This window comes from Charadrius vociferus, unplaced genomic scaffold (assembly GCF_000708025.1).
Source record: "Charadrius vociferus isolate BGI_N301 unplaced genomic scaffold, ASM70802v2 scaffold650, whole genome shotgun sequence".
NCBI classification, from domain to species: Eukaryota; Metazoa; Chordata; class Aves; order Charadriiformes; family Charadriidae; genus Charadrius; species Charadrius vociferus.
This window is the reverse complement of record NW_009646736.1, coordinates 5,101,294-5,123,869: the sequence shown is the minus strand read 5'-3', so window position 1 is coordinate 5,123,869 and position 22,576 is coordinate 5,101,294. Positions and strand designations below refer to the sequence as shown.

The following is a 22,576-nucleotide window of genomic DNA, read 5'->3' as shown; positions in this document are numbered from 1 at the left end:
TTACCGTGACTGCTTTGCTTAGAGTATTTTAATGAGTTTGTCTGTAAGATTTGATACTACACATTTGCCACTCTTCTGAAATAATTTATTGTGTTTTATTAGAAAGTATACTTACTAGCCAGTGGGGAAAAAAGACCAACATGCTTCCGGTTTTGAAGTGAAAGAGCCCCTGAAAGTACTGATTCACTTAGTAGGTTAGGTGGGTTAAGTGTAGGATGAAGCACACTGCATATCCCAAGGTGCTGGTGACTTTCAATGTCAAGTTATTACTAGACAAAGGAAATCACTAGATAGCTGATCTGTAGGACAAGCCAGGTGAACTGTTTATCTCTGCCCAACTGTTTGCAACTAAAATGCTTCATTTGATGCCAAGAGAATTTCAAAAGTTTTGTGCCCAAATTCAGGACTTTAACCTTTCCTTTTTTTTTTTTTTAAAAAAAAAAATATTTTATTGAGGTCATTTCTGAATAACAAAGGTTTTGATATCTATACAGAAAATATCTGTTCTGTGGAGTGCTATGAGTGGATATTGAGATTTGCCAAAGAGATAATTGGCAAATGAAGGGAGAGGGCATTAATCGTATTTTTAAATAAGAGATGGCAATAAATGGATCAACATTTAAAACATTAATTCATGGAAATTCTACCTTTTACTTCAATAGAGTTGTAGCATCGCACTATTTGCCCCAATGTTCTTTGAAGTTAATGAGTGATTCTTGTATATACCATTTATCATATTTATAAAATGTCTCATCAGTATTTGTTTTAATTCAGGATCTTCATATCTTTCTGCTATCAATAATGGTACTAGAATATTTGAAAATGTGTAACTGCAAAAGTTTACCTTGTTACAGTCACACGCCTATTCTTCATTGCAATATATCTTGAAAAAATGAAATCGGATTAAATGCATTTTAGAAGTCTGAAAAAAATGAGATAAGAGTACCCTGGTGCACTGTCAGGTTGTGCATGAGTGTTTCAGACTGAAGTTCTCATGAATGTTAATAGGTTACAGCTAAGGATCTCTGGGGTGAGTTGAAAGTGCTGCTTGTTCTGTGTTTTGGGGGGAATCTAGTCCACCCAGCATTGTGCACTTCTCTCTTTCAGGGAGAATATACTGGATTTGGGAACATGTACAGGAACATGTATGTCTTTTTCTATACAAGTTTGTTGCAAGCGCATAAGGTTTACTAAATTGATGAATTAATATCTCCTTTGAGAAAATAAGGCATTAACATTTTTCTTTAGAAAAATAAAAAAGTCCTTGCTGAAGGCCTTTGAAGGGCATTTTCAGCTTGTATGGCTACTGTCTCAAAGATCTTCTATTATTTGTTGCATGTGTCTTTTTTGTCCAAACTTCGAATCACACTGATGGAAAACTGGAATATTTATCCTGAAAACACAGTCTGCTATTGAAATAGTTGAAAAAACCCCAAAACCAACACATAATAAAAGCATTAAAATCCTTATTTTTTTTTTTAATACTCACATTTTAGAAGTTTTACAGTGACTGTATACCATCTGTTTCTTCATGAGTCAGTTAATTTACTCTGACACTAAATTCATATACCTGCTCACTAAGACAACAATTCTCTGCATCATGACTCAAAAGATACACTTGTGGATTTGAGACTTGGTTGTAATTCCACACAGTTTCCAGTCTACTTGGTAAAAAAGTATAGTTATACCCATACTGGTATGCAATTAGAAAGTTATATTTAACAATACAATTCTGCTAGTAATCAAAACTCCCTAGCTTTTTTTTTTGTTGGATGAATTTGGAAATTGGGTAGTAAAATTGTGTATTGCATGATTATCGTTTCAGTTTTAAAATGTGTTCATTTTGAGGTTTTGAGCACAGTGTAGAGCATGGAGTCGGCAGTGCTGACTCTGTGTGTGCAACCTATTTCCTTCCTTTCTCCTAACAACATAAAAAACCACAATTATGTTTTCAGGTCTTTATCATGGTTATTAGGATATTAGCTCTGTTGACAGAACTTGCTTGTCATCACCTTCCATGATAAAATGTTGGAAAAATTGCTTTTCTGCCTTGTTGTGCCTACTGCTGAAGCTGCAATGATGGAAACTGCTTCAGAAAAAGACGGACAGTTGGACATTAGTGTTTTGCCACTGTTTCTCCATACGTAATATGATAGAAAAGTTTGTATCTCTATAGTTGTTCAAAAATGCTTGTAAATAGCTTGAAATTACTTGCTTTTTGACTTTGTGCTTTATTTAGTAATTCCATGGTGCAGTTTAAAAAGCAGCTTTCATGAGGCGTTGCTACGTTAGTTGTTTAGTTTCTCGTCTGCTTATAAAATAAGAGGAATAAATTTATAAGCAAATTTGCTATTTTGCAGATAAGACCTTACAGATAATAAGGCAGAAGGTTTAACTTTTAATATGAATGTTTTTATTGGAATGGAAAATAAATCCTCCAGCACAATCTTTAAATTATAATGCTTATTTTCATCACAGCAAAGAAAAACTGGTATAGACTAGGTGTGCAATATGCTTTTCTGCAAGATGCCCAGCCTTTTAGATTAATACAATTTAACTAACTGGTTTAAACTATAATTATAAAGTATTTCAGAAGTATTTCCTTAAATAAAATTGGTAGCTGTACAAACTGTACAAAAAAAAAAAAAGGATGCTATAGCATCTTTATGGTGAGATGAAGAACACTGATGCTATTCAAATGCCGGCACCTATAAGGCAGCTTGCTTGAATTCCACACAACTTTTTGAAGTTTTGCTTAAAAGGGAACATTAATGGCTGGCTCCTCAAGCACAAGAGATCTGGTGCATTTTAAAAAGTGTGTGAACCATATGTATATATATACAGAAAATATAATATTTTCCTATGCAAAATGCTGTCCCACCTTTCTAATGCAACAAAGTATTTTCTTTAATGTCCTTGCCCTGAGCAGTTATTTGCTGTCTTGATGCTCTTCGGGTTATTTAATGAAGCTCCTGGCAACATCTCATCATATATTAATACATGATCACCACTAGTATGACTGCAGGTATATTGAATAGGCAAAATGAAGCTTCATGTACAAAGTACTGTATTAAAAATAAGTATCTAGAGAGATATTTTGAAACAGTCTGATTTTCTATCTCTTCTTATCTGGCTGTAGAATTTGAGATTAGGAGGCAAGTTGTAACTATCTTTTGGATAGTGTGTTTTGTGTTCTTACATGTATAAAACCCACACATTTTTGCATTGAAAGCAAGCAGTTTGCTGCATGTTGAAATTGTTTTTACTTAAGCAAAAATGAAATAGGACAATTTTATTTCATAATAGGAGATGCGTGAATTGAATTCACTGAAAGCCACGTAATCAAGTTACTCAAGCTTTAACAAGTCAGCTGAGCATCTGCGTGAGCTCCTAGCCCATAGCATATGTGCAGTCATTTGACTTAACCTTCTTTCACTCTGGACTAAATTAAGTCACATTACCTTGCACATGCCACGATTGGAGTCTTCACACAGTTCTGGTGCTCAGCCGACATGCAGTAACGTGTGTGTGTGACTATTTAGTTACTTTTGTGCAAGTCAGCCTTGCTGGTGGGAGAATTCGGTGACAACTGCTCCAGTTAATGGAGTTTTCATTTTTATGTGTGCAATTTGCCTGGAAGGGCCCTGTTGTAGGCAGTATTGAGTATTATGCTCAACTGTGAACATTTCCCTGGGGTTCTGGGTGTAAGAGCTAACCTTGCAGAAAATGGCCTTTTCATAAACAATAGCAGCAGCAGAAGTGCAAACAGCATAAAAAATTCAATGAAGTGTTAATTTCAATGACTTTTTTAAAAGATGGCCTTATAAGGCAAAAAGTTAAGCATTCAGCTGAAATCCAAACCATTCTGAAGAATGCTGTTAGGCTATACAAGAAAGGGTATCTTTATAAATATGATAATAATCAATATGCTGCCCCGCCCTTCATTATTGAGTTACATGTACCTTGTCTCACATATAAGTAGATGAAAACATTAGACTATTTACTTTTACATACATTGTATTATGTTCTAAGCTAGCATCTAAATAATTTTTGCTCCTTAATTAATCAGTAATTTATGCAAAATTAATTTTTATTCACTGCTACTTCTAGCAAGTAACAGTGGGAAGTTATTTTTCTAGTCTGCCTTTGGAGGTTCATCTGCTCAAATTTGTAACACTTGAACAAACAAAAGGTATTTCACCATTTATTTTTAAGATCTCTCTTCCTTCAAATATGACTTTTGTAACCAATTCACAGTCAAGATATTTACATTCAGTTGCTCACATGGTGGTTTGCACTGTGAGATCTTGGACAGAGTGCTTAACCTCATCTGTAAGATAAGGATACTAATGCATAATTTAAAGGAAAATGTGAGGCATATTTTAATAACACTTGTAAAATGCTTTGAGATCTTCAGCGAGTAGTGTAACATACTGTACAGTGTATTTAAATGTAGGGTAGCCACTCATAAATCTCGAAGTTAAACCCAGTCACTATAGATAAATCCTAGCTAACCTTGCCATCCAATCTACCGCAGCTCCCCTTATTGCAGTCCCAGCTATGTCATTTGTATTCCACCACACTTAACTGCTTTTGTGAAGTGTGGTATCAGAGATTCTGGTGGTGAAATTTGTGCCCAAAATTGTTCACTACCAGCTTGGCAGCATTGCGGAGATGCTGATAAATAAGCACATAATATGGAAATTGTGATACAAGAAATCTATTAGAAGATTAGTCTTGTCACCTTTCACTTGTCTTTCACCATTATTTTGGACAGTAAACAGAGTCCTTGAAGCCATGACAGAAGGTCACACTCTAAGCTACTGTCACACCTCCTTAATAAGCTGTATGCAAGTAGTTTCATAACTGTAAGTGTACTCTTGCTAGCTGACTATTGCATAATCCTATCATGGGTTTTGGTCCAGTCAAGATATTAAGTTGGGTAAGTGTTTAATAACAGTGAAATTCAGAAATTGCCATTTGTTATAAAGAGAATGTAATGGAACGTGTTTAGGGATTTTTCTACGTTATGTGAATCCCTCTGGTTTGCTCGGTTCATAAATATATTTTAATTGTCAATCCTGCAAAAACTGAGCTCCAGCTTGAAAGTCAAGCTGTGTACTGTTTCTTCCCAAAGTTTTGATAAAAATTTTCTGACACTCAAATTTTTCTTTGTTACATATGTGTAACACTATTATTGTCAATCTGCCTCTGATAGAATTGCAATAATGTTACTGAGAATATAACCTGACCAGCAGCACATTTATCTTTATCACTGTAATGGTCATTATGTCTAGGAAGAAAACATAGGTTTGATTTTTCAGAGCCCAGGATGAATTTTCAGTGTTGGTAGTGAAAGAAGAAAGCATATCTATTTTTAAACTGAATGTGACTATGATATCAATTTGGAGAAGAAAAAAAATGCAATGAGAAGTTTTACTGTCACATCAACAACAACAAAAAATTCTTTAAATTGCTGTTTCATGTGATTTTTTGAAAAATGAAGTATTTGAAACAGTACTTGAACTGATTCTCACTAAAATCTATATATACTTTTCAAAAGCAGTATCTGACCGAAGCTTTGTGACAAAGCACAGTAAGCATGCTGATCTGTATAGAATTTGGGAGAGTTGTATGAGTTATAAATAGTGCTATTTGTGGGCAAAATAGCAGTTTTGTTATTGCAGCTGTATTTTTGTATCCCCAGATGCCATGTTGCCTAGCAGTATCATTAGAGAATGATCTCAGATGTTCTGCACAAGTATCCTATGGTACTGATGGCACGGAAGTACAGCATAAAAGATTGCGAATGTCATTGACTACCTATTTCTCACTTCTTGTTTTCTGCTTATGTATGATAATCATCCTAAGGCAAACTAGGAAAGCATTCCTGACCCATTTTTTTCAAATTCTGTGGAACAATATTAGTGTCAGGGCCCTTAGGGTATTGATATGCCTTAATGACCCTGCCCATTAGGGTCATGGAAAAGGCGCTAAATGATTGTCTATTTGTAAATCAAAAGCATACCTCTACTATTTCAACTTGTAAAAGTAAATTTTCACAGGCAAGTGCATCATCAGAACGTCTTGTTATGCTGCTTCATTTTTTAGGTGTCTAGAATGAGTTGAACATGACTTCCATGAATGAGTGGAAGGATTGAGCTCTCTTACATTTGCTAGATGAGTAACCACTATTTGAGATTGTGATATACAGTGCCGTAAGACAGGTAAATTGGTTTGTATAGTCAAATTGAATTTACTATTTTATGCTTAGATCAAAAAAGACACTTGTGCATGATGGTAATTTGACCCCTAGTCTTTAATGTTAGCTATACCATATGATATATGGACAGTGTGAGTGCTATTGACATGAAATAATCTTTGGATAAAATTTGGACATAATTTTAGGAGAAAGGACTAGAATTCAAGTCTACCTTTGTCCTTTTTCTGGTGAGTACTGTAATCAAAATTTTGTTCCTCCCTTCCCCTGCCCTGTATCTTCCTTTATTTAATTATTCTTATGTCTGCAAAGTTCTATGGCCACAAAAGAAAGGATTGAGCATATTGACCACTCCTGTTTAGCTTGCTGGATAACATTTTCTCCTGTGATGAGAGATGTGGTCGAAGAGAAAAATCCTCTTGTATCTTTTACACTTTAGGTTAATTCTGTAACTTTCTTCTATCTGTGAACGAAATAGCAGACATACTTATGTAGTGTCTATCCTCGGCCACTAAGTCTTATAGGTTATGGTTCAATATACTCTGATAGCAGCTGTATTGTTTCTAGAAACTGAAATCAGGTGTGGAAGTATTATAGCTTCATTATGTTACTACATGACATGAACTGAAGATGTGCAGGCAGACCCAACACCACTGCTTTGCTCCTGAAAGGCTGATACTGTCTGGTTTTCTTCCATTTGTATATATCCCACTTCCCTGTTTTCCAAATAATGAATAACTGACTGGACTGTACACTGGGAATGGGGTGGAGAAATGACATCACCTTATTCTGGGGCCCTTTTTTGTTTTCCTGCCCATTAGTGCCAGGGTTATATACTGTGCAGGGAAGCTGTAGGCACTTAGTGCCTTTGAGAAATCCACTGCTTTGCATGATGTTGAAGTTGGCTACTGACCCCAAAAGCTTTTGATGTGGGAAAGTGTTGAGAGAGAAAAAGAGAACAGATGGAAACTGATAGACATCCCACTGCTGTCTCATTTTCTTGGGAAACCAGGCTAAAAATAAGTTGAAAACTTTCAGGGACTGATGCTTCATTGTGAGTGAGTGCCCAAACCCCTTGGCAGTCATTCTCTATTATCCAAGAAACCTTTAGATTGGACTCAAACCCCTACACTTTTGTCAATTGGAACTTTAATATAGGGAATTATTACTGCATTTCTGCTGTAAAATGCTAATCTATTCTTTCAACCATTGCTGAGTATATGTTAAGATTGGAATACAGAGAAATACATTTGGGACAATTGTAACAGGTGAGTGTTTGTGTGTGTAATAGCATTGAGTGCACACCAAGAGTTAGTTAGTATTTGTAGTTGAGTCTTATTCCTTCCATTAGCATGATATGCAATAGGATAATATGCTGAGTTGGTGGCTTATTAGCTTCAGTCTTCCTTATTTTGGCAGTCCGCTATGGACCAGCTTGCTGACCTCAGTCTGCTGTGCAGAGAAGGATGGTATTGTTCAGAAATGGGGCTTGCAAAGGGAGCAAATCAGTTTGTGTAGTCTAGGAAATCTACAATCAATCAATTAATGTTTGAGTGGTGGTAATCTAAATGACATGATGTGATCTTGCTGAAAGCACCTGGACACAGTGATGACACCTGTCATCTTTTATTTTGACTTTATTCTTTATTTTTCCGTCTTAACTTTCTTGATGTAAGAGAAACAGGAGCATGCATGCTTTGTGCTCCTAGGCATAAGTAGGTGAAGCTACCAGGGTGGAATGAACAGTAGTGTATTTTACCATGCATACTGCCAAAGAAATCACGCAGGCGTTTCTTACCGACTGTGTGTTCACAAAGCTTGAAAATACCTCCTCTGCAACCTAAATCACTACTCACATCATATTATGATTTATTAGGTTTTAAAATTGTTTCCACAATATTACTGTAAATAGTTCAATGCTGAATTCTTCAACTTAAAATGCTCTGATGTCATTAAACTAGCTTTAGAAACCCAGCAAGGTTAAACTGAACAAAATTATCTTTTGCTATAAACTACTGTAATGTTTTTCTCCAGACCTTAGATGAAGGGAGCTGTAAACATGCTCCTGAAATTATTCTTCTACCTAGAAGTTAAAAATAGAACTTAAAACTCACTCTAGTTCCATTGCTGTTACGGGAATTGGAGAAGAAATTAATTGAAGTGCTATGACCTGAGTTAAGCAGGGAGTCACATTTAGATGATCAGACAAGCCTCCTTTAGCCTTAAAACCTAGAGATCTCAGAAAGTTGTATGCAATTTACATAGAGTGAAAATAAATAGCCGTGTTTTTATTTTTCTACTCCTTGGAAATTAGGTGAGATAATTAGAAATTACAGGAAAATATGTGGCATTCTAGTGAGAATCGTGATTTTTTTTTTTTAGTGGTTTGCCTGAGGGCTTTTGATACCAAAATAGTAACAAGACTCAAAGTACAAAGAAGGTTGATTTGATATTCCTTTAGGGAACTGTCCTGAAGAATATGTAACAATCTGCTTCAGAGAAGCAAATGTGAACCCAAAGACATATTCTAAATACCACATTCTTCTAAGCATTCACATATAATTGCATGACTGCCACTGACAATCTCATTAGTTATTAAAGGAAATAATTCTGGCTGCATCTTTGAACAGATGGGTAAAAATGGAGTGTTTATTAAGGCCAGAATAAATTGGCTTGCTTTGAAGAGGTCAGCAGATTACAACAATCTTCACTAGCCAAAACAGACCATTAGACGTTTGCAACTACACCCAATACATTTTTTTAAAATCTGATCTTTTAGAATATTCAGCTGATTTGTAGATGTTAAGCTCAAGCTGATGAGATCTGTGTTAGACATGAAATATTCCTGCTTTGAAGATATGGTTTAGGGATCATTGTTTCTTGGATAGACAAAGATGCGGCATTTTAAAAAGTGAAATCTAAAAACGAAGGACAAAGAATGGAAGTTGTCCATATGATTTTCTATGGAATTTGTAGAATTAGTCATGCTTGACACTTTCATATGCAGAGCGTATGTTTAGCAGCTGTTCTGGAAAGAGAATTCACCTGAAGTTCAGAGTGTTTCATGAAACTTTAGTTTATTACTGTTCATGATAAATATTTTGTACTATTTTTTTTTTTCTGCTTGACTAAATATCATGCTATCTCCAGTCTATAATGCAAGAAGCTACACTGTGTCTTTGAAGTTCCTTTGAGGTTTAGGCTGTAAATGGATTCTAGAATTTAAAGTGGAAAATATTAGAAAAAACATTCTATGTCGTAGACTTCCTGCATCTATTTACTGTCATTCTTTTTAAAACAGGATATTTGGATTTTATAAGAGCATCAATTTTTACTTAAATTCTCTCTCTATTAATTTCTAAAGAAAAGTATAATCCTGCAATGGTTCTGTGTCTGTAACTTTCCATACTGATACTACAAACAGTCTTAGACCCTTAGAAGTCTACCTACATTAAGGATAGTGAAGTTAAATTTAAGTTTGACAATTTATGGAAGGATCTTTGGGTTTTTTATGCATATATTCTGCATACAGTATATACACTATACCAAACTGTCCTGGTATGAGGTAAAACAGGACCAATTTTGTTCAGTAACTTTACTTCTTAACTGGGCCTCTTCTAACTACTGAAATCAGCAGCATATTGTGCAGACACTGTTTGCTCTCAGAGTGATAAGACCTATGTTTATAGTTGATGCCAAGGCACGGCATGCAGAGAGGCTCTTGCTTATACTTATTGCTGTAACACCCAAGGCCAGCTGACTTTGTTATTTGCCCCGTTGGAGGGTTGGAAGTGGAGAAGCGTAAAGGGGTCCCACCTGCGGGGAGGAATGGACAGGACAGGTGACCCACAACCGACCAACAGGGTGTTCCATCCCATCTGCCTCATGCTCAGTATAAAAGCTGAGAGGTCAAAGTGTCAGCCCTTTTTCTTCAATGGCCGACGTCTGAGAAGGAGTCTGTCTGTTTGTCTGCCTCTGTTCCTGATTCTGAATCCAGATCCGGAATCCAGTTCCCATCTGTCACTGAGTCTGGGACTTTCCCAGTGCCAGCTGGTGACGTGATAGTCATCCTGGGAGCTTGATACTGGTTTTGTATATATTTCATTATTTTATTTTTATTTTATTGTTAATATTTCATTAAAGTAGTTTAGTGCCTTCTAAACTCATAAGTGTCTCTCTCTCTCTCTCTCTCTCTCTCTCTCTCTCTCTCTCTCTCTCTCTCTCTCTCTCTCTCTCTCTCTCTCTCTCTCTCTCTCTCTCTCTCTCTCTCTCTCTCTCTCTCTCTCTCTCTCTCTCTCTCCCCTACCTTTCTTTTTTTGAAGAGGGGTAGTGGGGAGCATCTGTCAGTTGCCCCATAGCTGACCACGACACAAATTGGCACTTTTTATGTCACTGCACATTTATTCTGCCACAAGCTCCCAGAACAAAACAGCTAACCGATGCCACACATGGAAAGGCTGTAACCCAGGAGTCTAATCACTGTGGTGGAACGATGCAGTTCGTGCACAAGTGAAGTATAGGTGCTGACTATTGTGTACATCATGGGCTGTGTATATGCCTCAATTTATCTTTCCTCCTGTCCTTTATTTTATTTTCCGGGTATATCTGTTAGAAATACGGGTGATAGGGATGTTGTGATGCTCCAGTGTGCTTTAATAGCTTCCAACCATCTTTTTTTAATTCCGTGCAGTTACAGGTGCTAGCCAGAGATTCATGAATTTCCGTCTTCCTTGTCAGATGTTCCCATACTCGTGTTTTGTTAGTCTATACCGAGTTTATCACCTTACAGAGTGATCAGATCATTCAATAACACTTGTATTGCAAATATACAAAGAAATGCTGTCAAGCCATGTATGTCTGTTCTTGCAAACTTCATAAAAAATGCAGCCAAAGGGATTGTCCATCTGTCACCAGTGTAATGCAGTTTACGATCTGTGTGCTTTTTAGCTCTGGACTAACTTCTAGAAATTCACTTAAACATTTTCCTCCACTGATTTTGATTTTAATGTTCCTTGTCATTAAAAAACATAAGGAAATATATTTTTAACTTATCAAAAAGATAACAGACAAAAGCATTTGATTATTAGAGACCTAAAATATGACGGTGGATTAGAGCTCTGGAGGTAGGTCTGTTTCACCAGCCTGCCTTCCCCTTGTTAATCAATATAATGAGTGTTTGTTTCCAAACGCTATTCTAATTTGTATGTACATGCATTAAATTTAGATAGGCATGCATGAAATATGAGCAATGATGTTCTTAGTTGACAGTTTCTTTCAATTCAGTTTTATTTATTTGTCTAGCAGTAAAGCATTAATATGTATTATTGTATTTTCTCATATGGTAAGAATAATATATTTTTTTTTTTTTTAGGTTTTTTGAATGATTCAGTTACTAAATGCATTGTGGCTCTACGCTTGACTGTGATAGTGAAAGTCAGTACCTGCATGCCTGTCGGAAGCCATTCAGATAACTTCCAGTGTTCGGGGAAAGGAAAATGTATCACAAAACCGGAAGAGGTAAGGTGAATCTATCAAGACCTTCTGTAGTGTAAAAATTCCTTGATAATATAAATGCAGGGTAAATTGTACTTGGTCTTCTGACTGTGTGTGTACCTTGCTGCTGTGTAATGTGCTTCAAAAACTCACAGCTGTTACTAAATGGAACAGGTTGCCCAGAGAGGTTGTTGAGGCCCCATCCCTGGAGGTGTTCATGGTCTTGGGCAATCTGGTCTAGTGGGAGGTGTCCCTGTCTATGGCAGGGAGGTTGGAACTTGATGATCTTCAAGGTCCTTTCCAACTTAAACCATTCTATGATTCTAAATATTAACAATGTGTTTATTTGCTATTCCTAAAAATCCAGCACTTAAAAGTAAGAAAGTGACTGATACGAGATACAAAGATCCATACCCTGCCCTGGTAAGAAAAACAATTATGCACATTAGGTATAAAGCAGTGTGTACTGCATCTTACTGTCACTGTACAAGAGTCTTTCTTTGTGAGATGAGGAGCACGTGGTGGGCACTTGGGATCCCCAATCTCCACACCGGTGTGTTCCAGTTTGTGAAGTCTTCAACCTTCTTTTGGTTTTAGGTCTGACTTAACCTAGTACTTATCTCTTCATGTCTCAAAAATTGCTCACTCAGAAATCACTGATCTGTGCAATGGAATTGTCTGAGCATAATTATGAGAAGAAATAGAATGAAGTAAATGTTTGGAAGTTTTTCTGTACGGCTTTCCCCTTTACATGATACTACATTGAGAGATTATAACAGCGACAGCAATTCCACTGGCTACTGTGAATTATTTGTGCAATCTAGTAACATGAGAAAATAAGAACCAACTGTGTCAAATTTGCACCCTATATACTGCTTTTACAAAACCAGACTGCCTGTTTTCTCTGTTACCTTCTATATGTGCGGATTTTATTTCATGGATTAAAAGTAATTTACAACACAAATAGGCACGGTTAATCTTTGGTTTTATTAATATTCATTTGGGAGATAAAAGCAATCGTAACTGTTGAGTAAATATGAACAGCTGTGAGCCTGCTGTGAGCATAGAAAATTTGGCATATTTAAGGAATTCACTGTTAGTTCATCTACTACCATTTTCTGGTTTAAATTCTCAATAAGCATGTTTGATAGAAAAATGACATTTTGAATTGTAACAACAATAATTAAATTGCTACAGTAATCTATATGCATGGCAGTGCTAACATCTGGAAGAATTAAGTATCTACTTTATTTCTCAAAAATGAAATTTTAAAATTCTTAAGGTAATGTGTGAATACAGGTATTGCAAGATATCTTTAGAAGTAAGTGCTACACTACCACACCAGCTGGCTGGTATCCAAACAAATTATTCATTCAGGTACAGTGTCCTATTTCACAGTCCAGTTTAGTTTTTCTGCTTTACTATGTTTAACATTTATTTTACAAAGTCAGCATCTTGAATTTGATTTATGTAAATAATATGTTCACATTTACTATATATAGCAACATATCAAAATTTCTCCTTTTTCAAATTTTGTCAAGTTGAGAGTTAAACACTGATAAATAGTCTTATTTTCTTTTTTCATGTTGTTTGTCCATTTTTATGACTCTGATGTCTTTCTCTTATTGCATGTCATATGTCACAAAATAAAAATGAATCACTTCTGTATCTATGCAGAAGCGATAATGCTTTTCTGTATTAAGGAAAATGCATATATGGCCTTTAAAAATTACCCATGTTTTATAAATCTTTGAGACATGGCAAGTAAAATAAAATGATCTTTAAAATGAAAGACAAATTGGCTTCATGGCAAGAAAGAGGCGCTATCATGTCCCTCAAAAAAAAAAGATTAATCAATACCCATGCATCCCCACCTTTATTCTTGACATTGAAAGTTTTCTATGTTAAAACTAGAACTATTAGTGATAAATGACCTCTCCTCATGCACATGTAGGGTGGTACCTTCCCTGGAAAATTAATAGAAAAATTTAGAATTGTTCATAAATATGTCATGTTGTCTGTTTGTCCACAGCATTTTTAAAAATCAGTCCATTTTCCGTACTCTTTAGCTTATTAGTTACATACTAGAACTGATTCAAGCCCAGCATAAGCAACATAGGTTAAAACAGAAGGTGCATATTTCATCAAGCAGGGTGTTTTTGCCATTGTTTAACTCACCTTAGGTGAGATATGCTCTAAAAAGTCTTGGTGATTTCCCTAACGATGGAGCAAACAATTGCCAAAATTACATGCTTGACGTGTACCAACCGTTGTGTCGGTTTCCCACAAGACACCTCTTACGCACTTCTTTTTGCAGAACTGCAACTTTAATTTTCTGTAGGTTTACAACATGCCCTTTGTGATTTGCTGTTTGTTTTTATCTATAATTCATTCTGTTTTGCACAATCTAGTCTTGCAGGATGCAAGGCAACTTCTTAGAAGAAAGCTTATTCATGGTATTAGGCCTTTTATGAAAAGCACTCTGCTGGCTGTAGTCATTGCTTCCAGTGCCAAGAAGATTAATGATTGTCTTTGTGTTTTTATGTACTTCATATTTTTATTCCAAATCTAGTTTAACTTAAAAGAATGTAGTAACACATCTGCTTAATGGGAAAGTTGAATGTAATTAACAATATGCAGTGATATAAGTGCAGTAGCATTCTGTTATCTGCGGAGTGCATAAAACTATAAACAAATGCATTCTGGTCTAACCTGGAAGTCTAGGCCAGTTTTTCCTCATTCCTTACAGCTTTTATGCAGCTAGATGCTTTTTATAGAGTGTGGATATGAAATGGAAAGCTTTTAATGGCAGAGTTCTTTTTCAATTATTGTTGTTTTGAAAGGAACATAAAATTCACCACTTTGAGCAAAGTTCTGTGAAGTGAGGTGATGCTGTGTCAAAGTGATGCCTTTTCATTCGTTTCTGTGAGCTTTGTACCCCTGCTTTGCTGCCATGCTTGCCATTCTTCCACAATGGAAGTGGGAATGTGTCAGAAGGGTAATAATGGTCTTGGCATCATCACAATATAAATACCACTTTCACATTTATATACTCTGCTTTACACCAGAATAAGTTGTCCTCAAACAAGTTAGCTGTGGATGGAAGTGGAAAAATCTTGGTATTAACCTAAAGAGAAAGATCTGAAATTTGAATTTCTGATTCTGTGTAGGATTTTAAAGTGAACTTTGGCCATCCATTGGGTTTGAGAGCCACAATTTTGCTTACATGTAGGGAGAAAATGGTTTCTTTCACAGATTGCTCTGTTCCATAACTTTGGCTTGCCCATGTAAAACGCAGAAGAGCTGACTGCGTAAATATGAAATTTTGTTGCTAGAATTAGAACTGTTGAGATTTATGCAAAAATAACTGGTCTCTGCCTGCACTGAGAAATAACGTATTGAACTGAATAGTGATGATTTCTGTCTTCTGTCTGGGCTAGAAACTTTGGGGTAGATCCACCTGATTATGCTTGTAGAGTGGCTAATTATAAAAAAGCCTTACGTATACCTAAAGGCATGCTCTGCTGCATATGGACATAGTTTCCTAAGTACAATATACTCCTAAATACAAACTATGTAATTATCACACAACAATATTTTGCTCAAATATTATAGCAACTCACTGTCAGTTGTAATAAATACCAAAAGTTTCTCAACAAGAGAAAGAGTAGACATTCATTTTTTTTCTGGTCATCTTAACAGCTTCTTTACCATAGTTAAAAAAAAAAAAACAACAAGAAAAAAGGTGAGCTTTTATGGTGTGTCTAGTCTGAAATTCAGAATCTGGTGAGCACGAGATTACCCTGCTTAATTAAAACAGGGGAAAAAAGTACTATATTCCAACTATATTTATAATATGATACTTCCAGACAATTGGGTCTGGTAACAGCAAATTATTTTAAAGAATTTATTTTATTGCCATCCAAATTGATATATAATAGATTTGCACTCCCACAATCGAGTAAAATAAACAGATGAACTGTCTATTGGTAGTAGATGGTTTTGGAATTCTTAGATAGTGACTTTAATACTAGCATTATGGCACTGTGTAGCTTCTTCTTGACTTGGTTTTCCTTAAATATGCTAGTACATGTCATCTATTCAGAAAAAAAACCCTAATAGTATCATTTGGGAAAAGGGAAAATGACATGCCTAATAAAAATGATGACACCTAGTCTTCTCTACAGAATAATGTGTTTGCATCTCAGAACTGTTATCTGTCATTAGACATTTCAGTTTGAAGTGTTACAATGCTTTTCTTTTCTGCTTTCAAAACCCATTTTGTTAACTACACTTTATGGTAAATTGATCCTTATATCATTCTTGTAGAGAGACCAATATTATCTGAGCTTTTCTTAACTTCCTATTTCATTAATATTGTTGAAGCAATGACTGATTGTTGCATTGTTTCAATATATCAATACTTACAATATAATAATCAGCTTCTATTGCTTTGAAATTAGAGTTTAGTGCAGGTAGGATCATGCTGTTTGTGTCTGTGTGGACAGTACAGCCACTCCCTTCCTCTTGAATGAATGATTCGTGTAGTGATGTACTTTGCATCGTACTCTCAGATATAGCATAAAACAACTGGGAACCTTAGCCTACCTAACAAACATGGTACCTCTCTGTTCTGACAGAGTTTAACTTTGATGGGATGTTATACTCTCTGGCTCTCTTGCTTAGGCATGTTTTTAGTGTCAGATAGACGCAGATAAGGCTGCTCTCATTTCCAGCACATACACGAGGACCAGAAACACATTTAAATGAGATTGAGACTCTGATCTCTTCAAACAAGGTACAGAATCTAGGTACAGTGACTATATCTTTCCCAGTGATCTATTCTTGTCTATTTTAAGAAAAAATGCCTTTTTTTTCATAGTATGGTATCTCACTTTGTTCGTCCAGAACAGGTTAGTTATTGAGACAATCAATTGCTTCATTTTGTATTAAGTCAAGACTCAACAGTCCATTCCAGGAATGACAACAAACACTTAAAGTCAATAACATGATTTGGTATCAATAAGAGTTAGAACAGCTTTGAAGGAAGCTGCAGGCAACAGGTTTAGCTGGGTCCTGTTCCTATATATGCACAATGGTTCTGCATGACTCAGATGATAAGTGATGCTAAAGACAACACTAACTTTGAATCACTGATCACTCTTGTCTTTAGGGACCAAAGTGACCCCTGTGCTGATGTGTTTTCCATCAGTGCTATATAGAAATGTGGAAATACTGTGTATCTAGTTAATTGTTTAGTTTGAAGTAAGTTATTGTGCTATGTGGTTATAATGATTTTTGACTGTGTTTCACTTGCCTGTCTTTTCTTTCTGTTGAGCCACAGCCTTGTTTGGAAACCTGTCATTGCTAATGTGTGAGATATTCAGAGCTCTTTTGTGCAGAGGCTTGAGCAAATATCAGAGCATGTATAGACTGTATGCCTAGCAGGGACTTCTCGCACTCCAGATAAATAATATAACCACCATTTTGAGTTTTGGATATGTGTGGTATTAATCCTTGTTTAAACTCTACCAGTGTAATATTTTTAAGAATAAAATCTGGGTTTTACTGAGTAAAGTTTTTTATTTGTATGAAGATGATTATTTGCTTTCCTACTTAGGTCACAGCTGTTTATTCATATGAAGCAAACACGACTAAAAAATAGAAGACAAAATACTAACCCCATCTCTTTGTTTCTAGTTCCATGCACACTCTGTACTTTGCATTACAATGTTTGGGCATGGGACAGCTGCGTTCCAGCCCTAATGATCTGGCTTTGAAATGTTTGAGAGTGAGTGATGTTGCCATCTAGTGTTTAATGAACAAAGGAAGTTAGATATTTAATCTAAATGTATAGTACAGATAAGAATGCTTTCATTGCTTCCGTTCTTTGAGACTTCTTTGGCAATGTTGAAGACCTTTAATTTTTTTAAAATCGAATCTTAATTATTTTATTACTAATGCCATTTTATTACATGCCGTGCCTACTATAGATATTCAAGATCTTTAACAGGTCTAGTGTTCTTGATATTTTATTAAGTACCAAGGTTTGGAGAAAGTAGCGAATACGTTCAGAAGAAGAGCTATTTTAACAGAATTGAAGGGGTGTGTCACTACTGAAGTACCACTGAAGTGAGCCCCTGGGACCCCAGCCCTGCCCTTCACAGAAAGGATGCATCTTTGTAGTAGAATTTTGTTGCGGTAAATCTGCACATTACTTATTCTCACAATTATTCCAATCTATAAATGTAATTTCTGGAATGGAAGAAAAAATTTATAGTGATTTAGACATCATGGACCTGATCCCAGCCTCCTTGTTGAGCTGAAATTCCCTGACAGCATTAAAAATTCTAGCTGAAGAATTGATGCAGGTTTAGTATTTCAAAGAGTAACTTTATGCAGCTGATGTATTTATGGCAGCTGCTGTTGTTAAAAACAGGGAAACGACAAAAACATCTTTGTTCAGTAGAGTATTCAATGAAAGCATGATCTTTGAAGATTCATTGTGAAGTACATATCCTGTTTGTTTTTAGGCAACTTTTTTCTGTGACTGCGAGGATGACTATCAGGGTTCCCTGTGTGAAGAATTTGATGCTTGTCAGAGCCAGCCCTGTCAGAACAACGCAACCTGCACTGATGTAGCGCAGAAACACGATGGGAACAATTTCACCTGCAGCTGCCCGGCTGGTAGGTTTTGTGTTACTCTGAATAATGCATTTTTGTTTTAACATTCAGTGCATATCTTTTGCAGAGCAGTGAACTGTGCAACTTCAGATACTAGGAAAGACGGAAAATACAATAACATGAGGGTTATTTTTAGAAGGCTGTGGAATATTCTTCATCAGTGAACAATGCCATTGAAAGCACACATCTGAACCATAACCTAATGAGTGAATTATTTGTAACTAATAGAACTTCACCTACTAGTTTACATCAGCTTTTTCTTAATCTGTTTTTTTTTTCAATATAGATCTTTATGTATACATTATAAATAACTTTTCAATAAGCATGCTTTCATTTTAACTATAAACTCTTTTCTTCAATTGCACCAATCAAATGGAAGAAAATACTCTCCACACTACGCCGTTATTGCATTGTTCCTCCAAATTAACTTTTGAAAACTTTTAAAAAAATCATGAACCAGACTTGATTAATGAACAAGTGTCTGAGTTCTCTGAAGTTATTTTAAGAACATTTGCTTTAAAAATTTGATCAAATGAGTATGGAAATCTTAATTGAAATTAAAATTAAACTAAATACTATGATAATATGCTGCAGGGTAAATTCAAGATACATGCTGACAGAAAAAAATCTTACTAAATGGCAATTATAGCCATTATATACCTTTGCTATCTGAACTTTACATTTCAAAACCAAACTCAAGTATCATAATATAACAGTTACTTCAATATATATTTTCCAAAATTATTTAAAAATAAAAATTTGCTAAGATTAGGATCAGTAGCAGACAGTTTATTTTGCTTCCTACAAAGATTTTACTGTACACTTTCATTTCTATAATACTGGTCAGTTGATATCAGAGAGAAAGGGGACTTATCTGAACAAGAAAAAAAAGAGAAAAGGAAGAAAAACAGAACAAAGATGCTTCCAGAATACGCCCTAAGTTCTGCAGAATATAAAAGCTATATCATAAGAAGCAGATGGGGAAATTAATGATTTTGTCAGGTTTCTAGTGGTTGTGTCTAAATGGGTATTGACTGGCTTTAATGCTGGATGGGTATTTGTGTGTGCTAAATATATAAAAAAGTTAAACGTAGCAGTATTTCCTTTATTCTGGTCCAAAGCAGGATCATGGAGTGGGTGTTCTGATATTTCTTTAAAGATGGGAATATTCTTATTCTGTACCCATGTCAGCACAGACTAGAGAAACTTCTGCTTGTGCTAGATTATGTGTAAATGCCAGCCCAAAAATGACTAAGCCAGAAGCAGGTGGATGCAAGTGATGCTTTAATGTGGCTGCTGAGTACTATCCTTTGAACTGTTTTGTGAACTTTGCAGTTCAGAAAATCAGCAATGGCAAATTATTAATGCCCTTTGTTGTCGCCTTTTAATTATACTACTTCTGCCTCTAGGACTTCCACTTTTTCACTCTTTGATTAAAGACACTATAGTGAATGTGCAGCAAGAAAGGGATTTCTATTTGTATTTTTACATAATGCCCTGGATTTACATTGCCCTGAAAATAAGATGTGAAGTTATTATGTACGCTATTCTATTTCATAAATTTTCCAAAGGATCAACTGTCACTTTAAGAAGATATGTAAATACAGTTGAATAATGATTTAAATATGAGAAGAGAAAGATCAGAGCAGAACAAACTTCGAATGTTTGAAAAATTCCTACCATTAGTGTAATGTTGAATATGGTTCATTCAGAATTCTTTTGGATTTTGACAAGCAGTTTCCAGTTAGAAAAGAAAAAATATATTAGTTTGTTATGTTTGTGTTCACTTTCATTGGGATAGCTATCTTAGAAATTGATCTACATCAAGTAAGATTAGGCTAAATTTCTTTTTTCAAATTCCCTACCTCAGAAGAAATATAGGAATGATTCTAAAAAAAAAACCAGCCCAAATTTCATGAAATCAAAATTTGTACTGGAATATAATTGCAATAAAAAGTATTTTTCAAATACTTCAAAATTCTTGGGTATAGTTGTGTAAAAAAAAAAAAAAGCTTTAGGGGGAATATTTATGATAATTCTGATGTGCTTATTGTAAAGCCTAAGAGTGTTTCCACTAGGGAAACTTAATATTTTCAAGGTCTACAGCTAAGTTTTGCAGAGTAACATAACTATACTTCCCACTTATATACAAGACTCCAAAGGTATCACTGCTGTTGTTACGCTCAGACCAAGTCTGTGATGGTTTGTGCTTCTCTTGGTAAGTTACAAATTATATTGCCTTGGTAAAGCAAATGTTATTTTATTTGTGTAATGATATAAAATCCTATTTTGGGGGGGTTGTTTGTTTGTTATTATCATCCCAGATATCTGCATCAAGTGCTTATGTATTTTTTTAAAATTTGGCCTCTCCATATTTTTAAAAGCTCCCTAGGAGTTAAAAATGTAGTTGCTATTAGGGACAGGCATTTCAATTGGCATTTCAATTGTTTGCTTCATAACGTGTTAATTGTTTGTTTCAAGGCATTTAAATTGTTTGCTTCATAACATGTTAACTCAGTTGTAGAAAAATTGATACCAAGAGATGCTGGGAAACAATGACTAAGCTCATGACAACTTCTTGGAGAAATTTTATTTCTCTTATGTATTTTGGAAATATAATGTGTTTCTATTGATGTCTTTACTGTCTTTCAACCTTGGATTTTAGCCTTTTCATTAAAAAACTATTTCTCTGAAAGATAATTTATGCGTTGTTATTTTCATAATTGTTTCTTCTCCTTGTCTCTAGTACAACTTTTAGCTCCTACTGGGGGGGGGGGAAATGTCAAAATTCTAAATATTTCCTTCTACAAAACCCCTCCTGCTTTTTATGGTATAAAACAAAGCTTACAATAGATGGAATGAAATTATTTGGTTTCCATATGTGAAGGCTTCTCTTCTGAATGACAGTGTAATCAAGTCCCTCTACAAATCCTCAGTAAGCCAAATATACTTAAGTTCATTTATTTTATTCTGGAACTTGCAAGGTTGTGCTCAACAGCCTCCACACACTATGTTTAGGTTTAGCTTTTAAGTTTAAGCTTTTAAGTTTTTTAAAACAATTTTTCTTATTCTTTAAAATAGTAAATGTATAAGGTTATTCAGATGGCTTAATCATTGTTATCTTCAGTGGCTTGTGTTTCTATCCATAACTGTTTTCCCCAAAATTTGTGCCCACACATCAAAAAAATAGTCAGGAAACACTAGCTGTTTTTATAGAATTATGAATATTCCTTGCCTATGGAAAAATACTAAAGAAAATTGTAAATAAGAATTTAGTTATAGTAAATGTCTTCATATGGAAGTGTCAGAAACATTTCTATGTGAATAGGGTAACATTTTCCAAATCTTGGTAGAAGAAAATGTTATGAAGATAAGTATCAGCACAAAATGAATAGCTGTAATGATGTTTAAAGTGTATCTCACCAGAAAACTACTTTCCCCCCCCTCTACGGTGATTGCTTAGCACCTCTTAATTTGTAGCACTTGTGACATATTTGCTATGAAATTCCTGAATCATGTTGTCTTTCAGATGGACAAAACATGCCCTTTAGATAATAATAAGATGGGACGTTTATTTTTGTAAAGCTGACATAAAATATTTTCCCTGATGAGTTTTCCCACAAGCTATAATGACAATCGCAGGAAGTCAGATTCCTGTAGCAAGCTTCAGAGCAACGCAATCATTTATGCCTTTCTGTGCCAACATTCTTTTGGATACATGTTGAATTCCAGGGTAATTTTTAGCTTTCACAAACTTGGTAACACTTTGAAGATGGAAAAATGTTTAAATGAGTTAAGCATATGCAATACTGTGTTATGATTCATAAAAAAATCAGCTGAATGTAAGAACTTGAAAAAATACGAAGCCTATCTATGAAAGAAATCAGTTGATGTAGTCGTCTATGATGCTTCATTGCTGTTTTTGTTAATTCTACATTAATTTGAGACCAATTAGAATTACAGAAAATCACTAGTTATCCAGAGTGAGGCGATGTCCCTCCAATTGCCTTAATCCAGTCCAGGGGAGCTACCTCATGAGAACACAGTTCCTGGTGTCAACCGCCTTATTTTTCTCCAGTTTAGGTGATTTATGGGCATTAATCCAGATACAACATACAACAAAGTTTCTTTTCTCAGGTTTTGCATTGCAGAAAATGGGATCATAATATCGCATATAAA

General features: G+C 35.2%; 1 protein-coding gene across 1 annotated transcript in view; it reads left to right on the top strand.

The window, feature by feature from the left end:
- DNER (delta/notch-like EGF repeat containing) overlaps nucleotides 1-22,576 on the top strand; it is an 87,536-nt gene that overhangs the window by 24,417 nt on the left and 40,543 nt on the right. Inside the window, exons 6-7 of the mRNA XM_009890313.1 lie at nucleotides 11,592-11,737; nucleotides 18,247-18,400. Coding sequence (XP_009888615.1) covers nucleotides 11,592-11,737; nucleotides 18,247-18,400 — 300 coding nt within the window. The remainder of the gene's footprint in view (nucleotides 1-11,591; nucleotides 11,738-18,246; nucleotides 18,401-22,576) is intronic.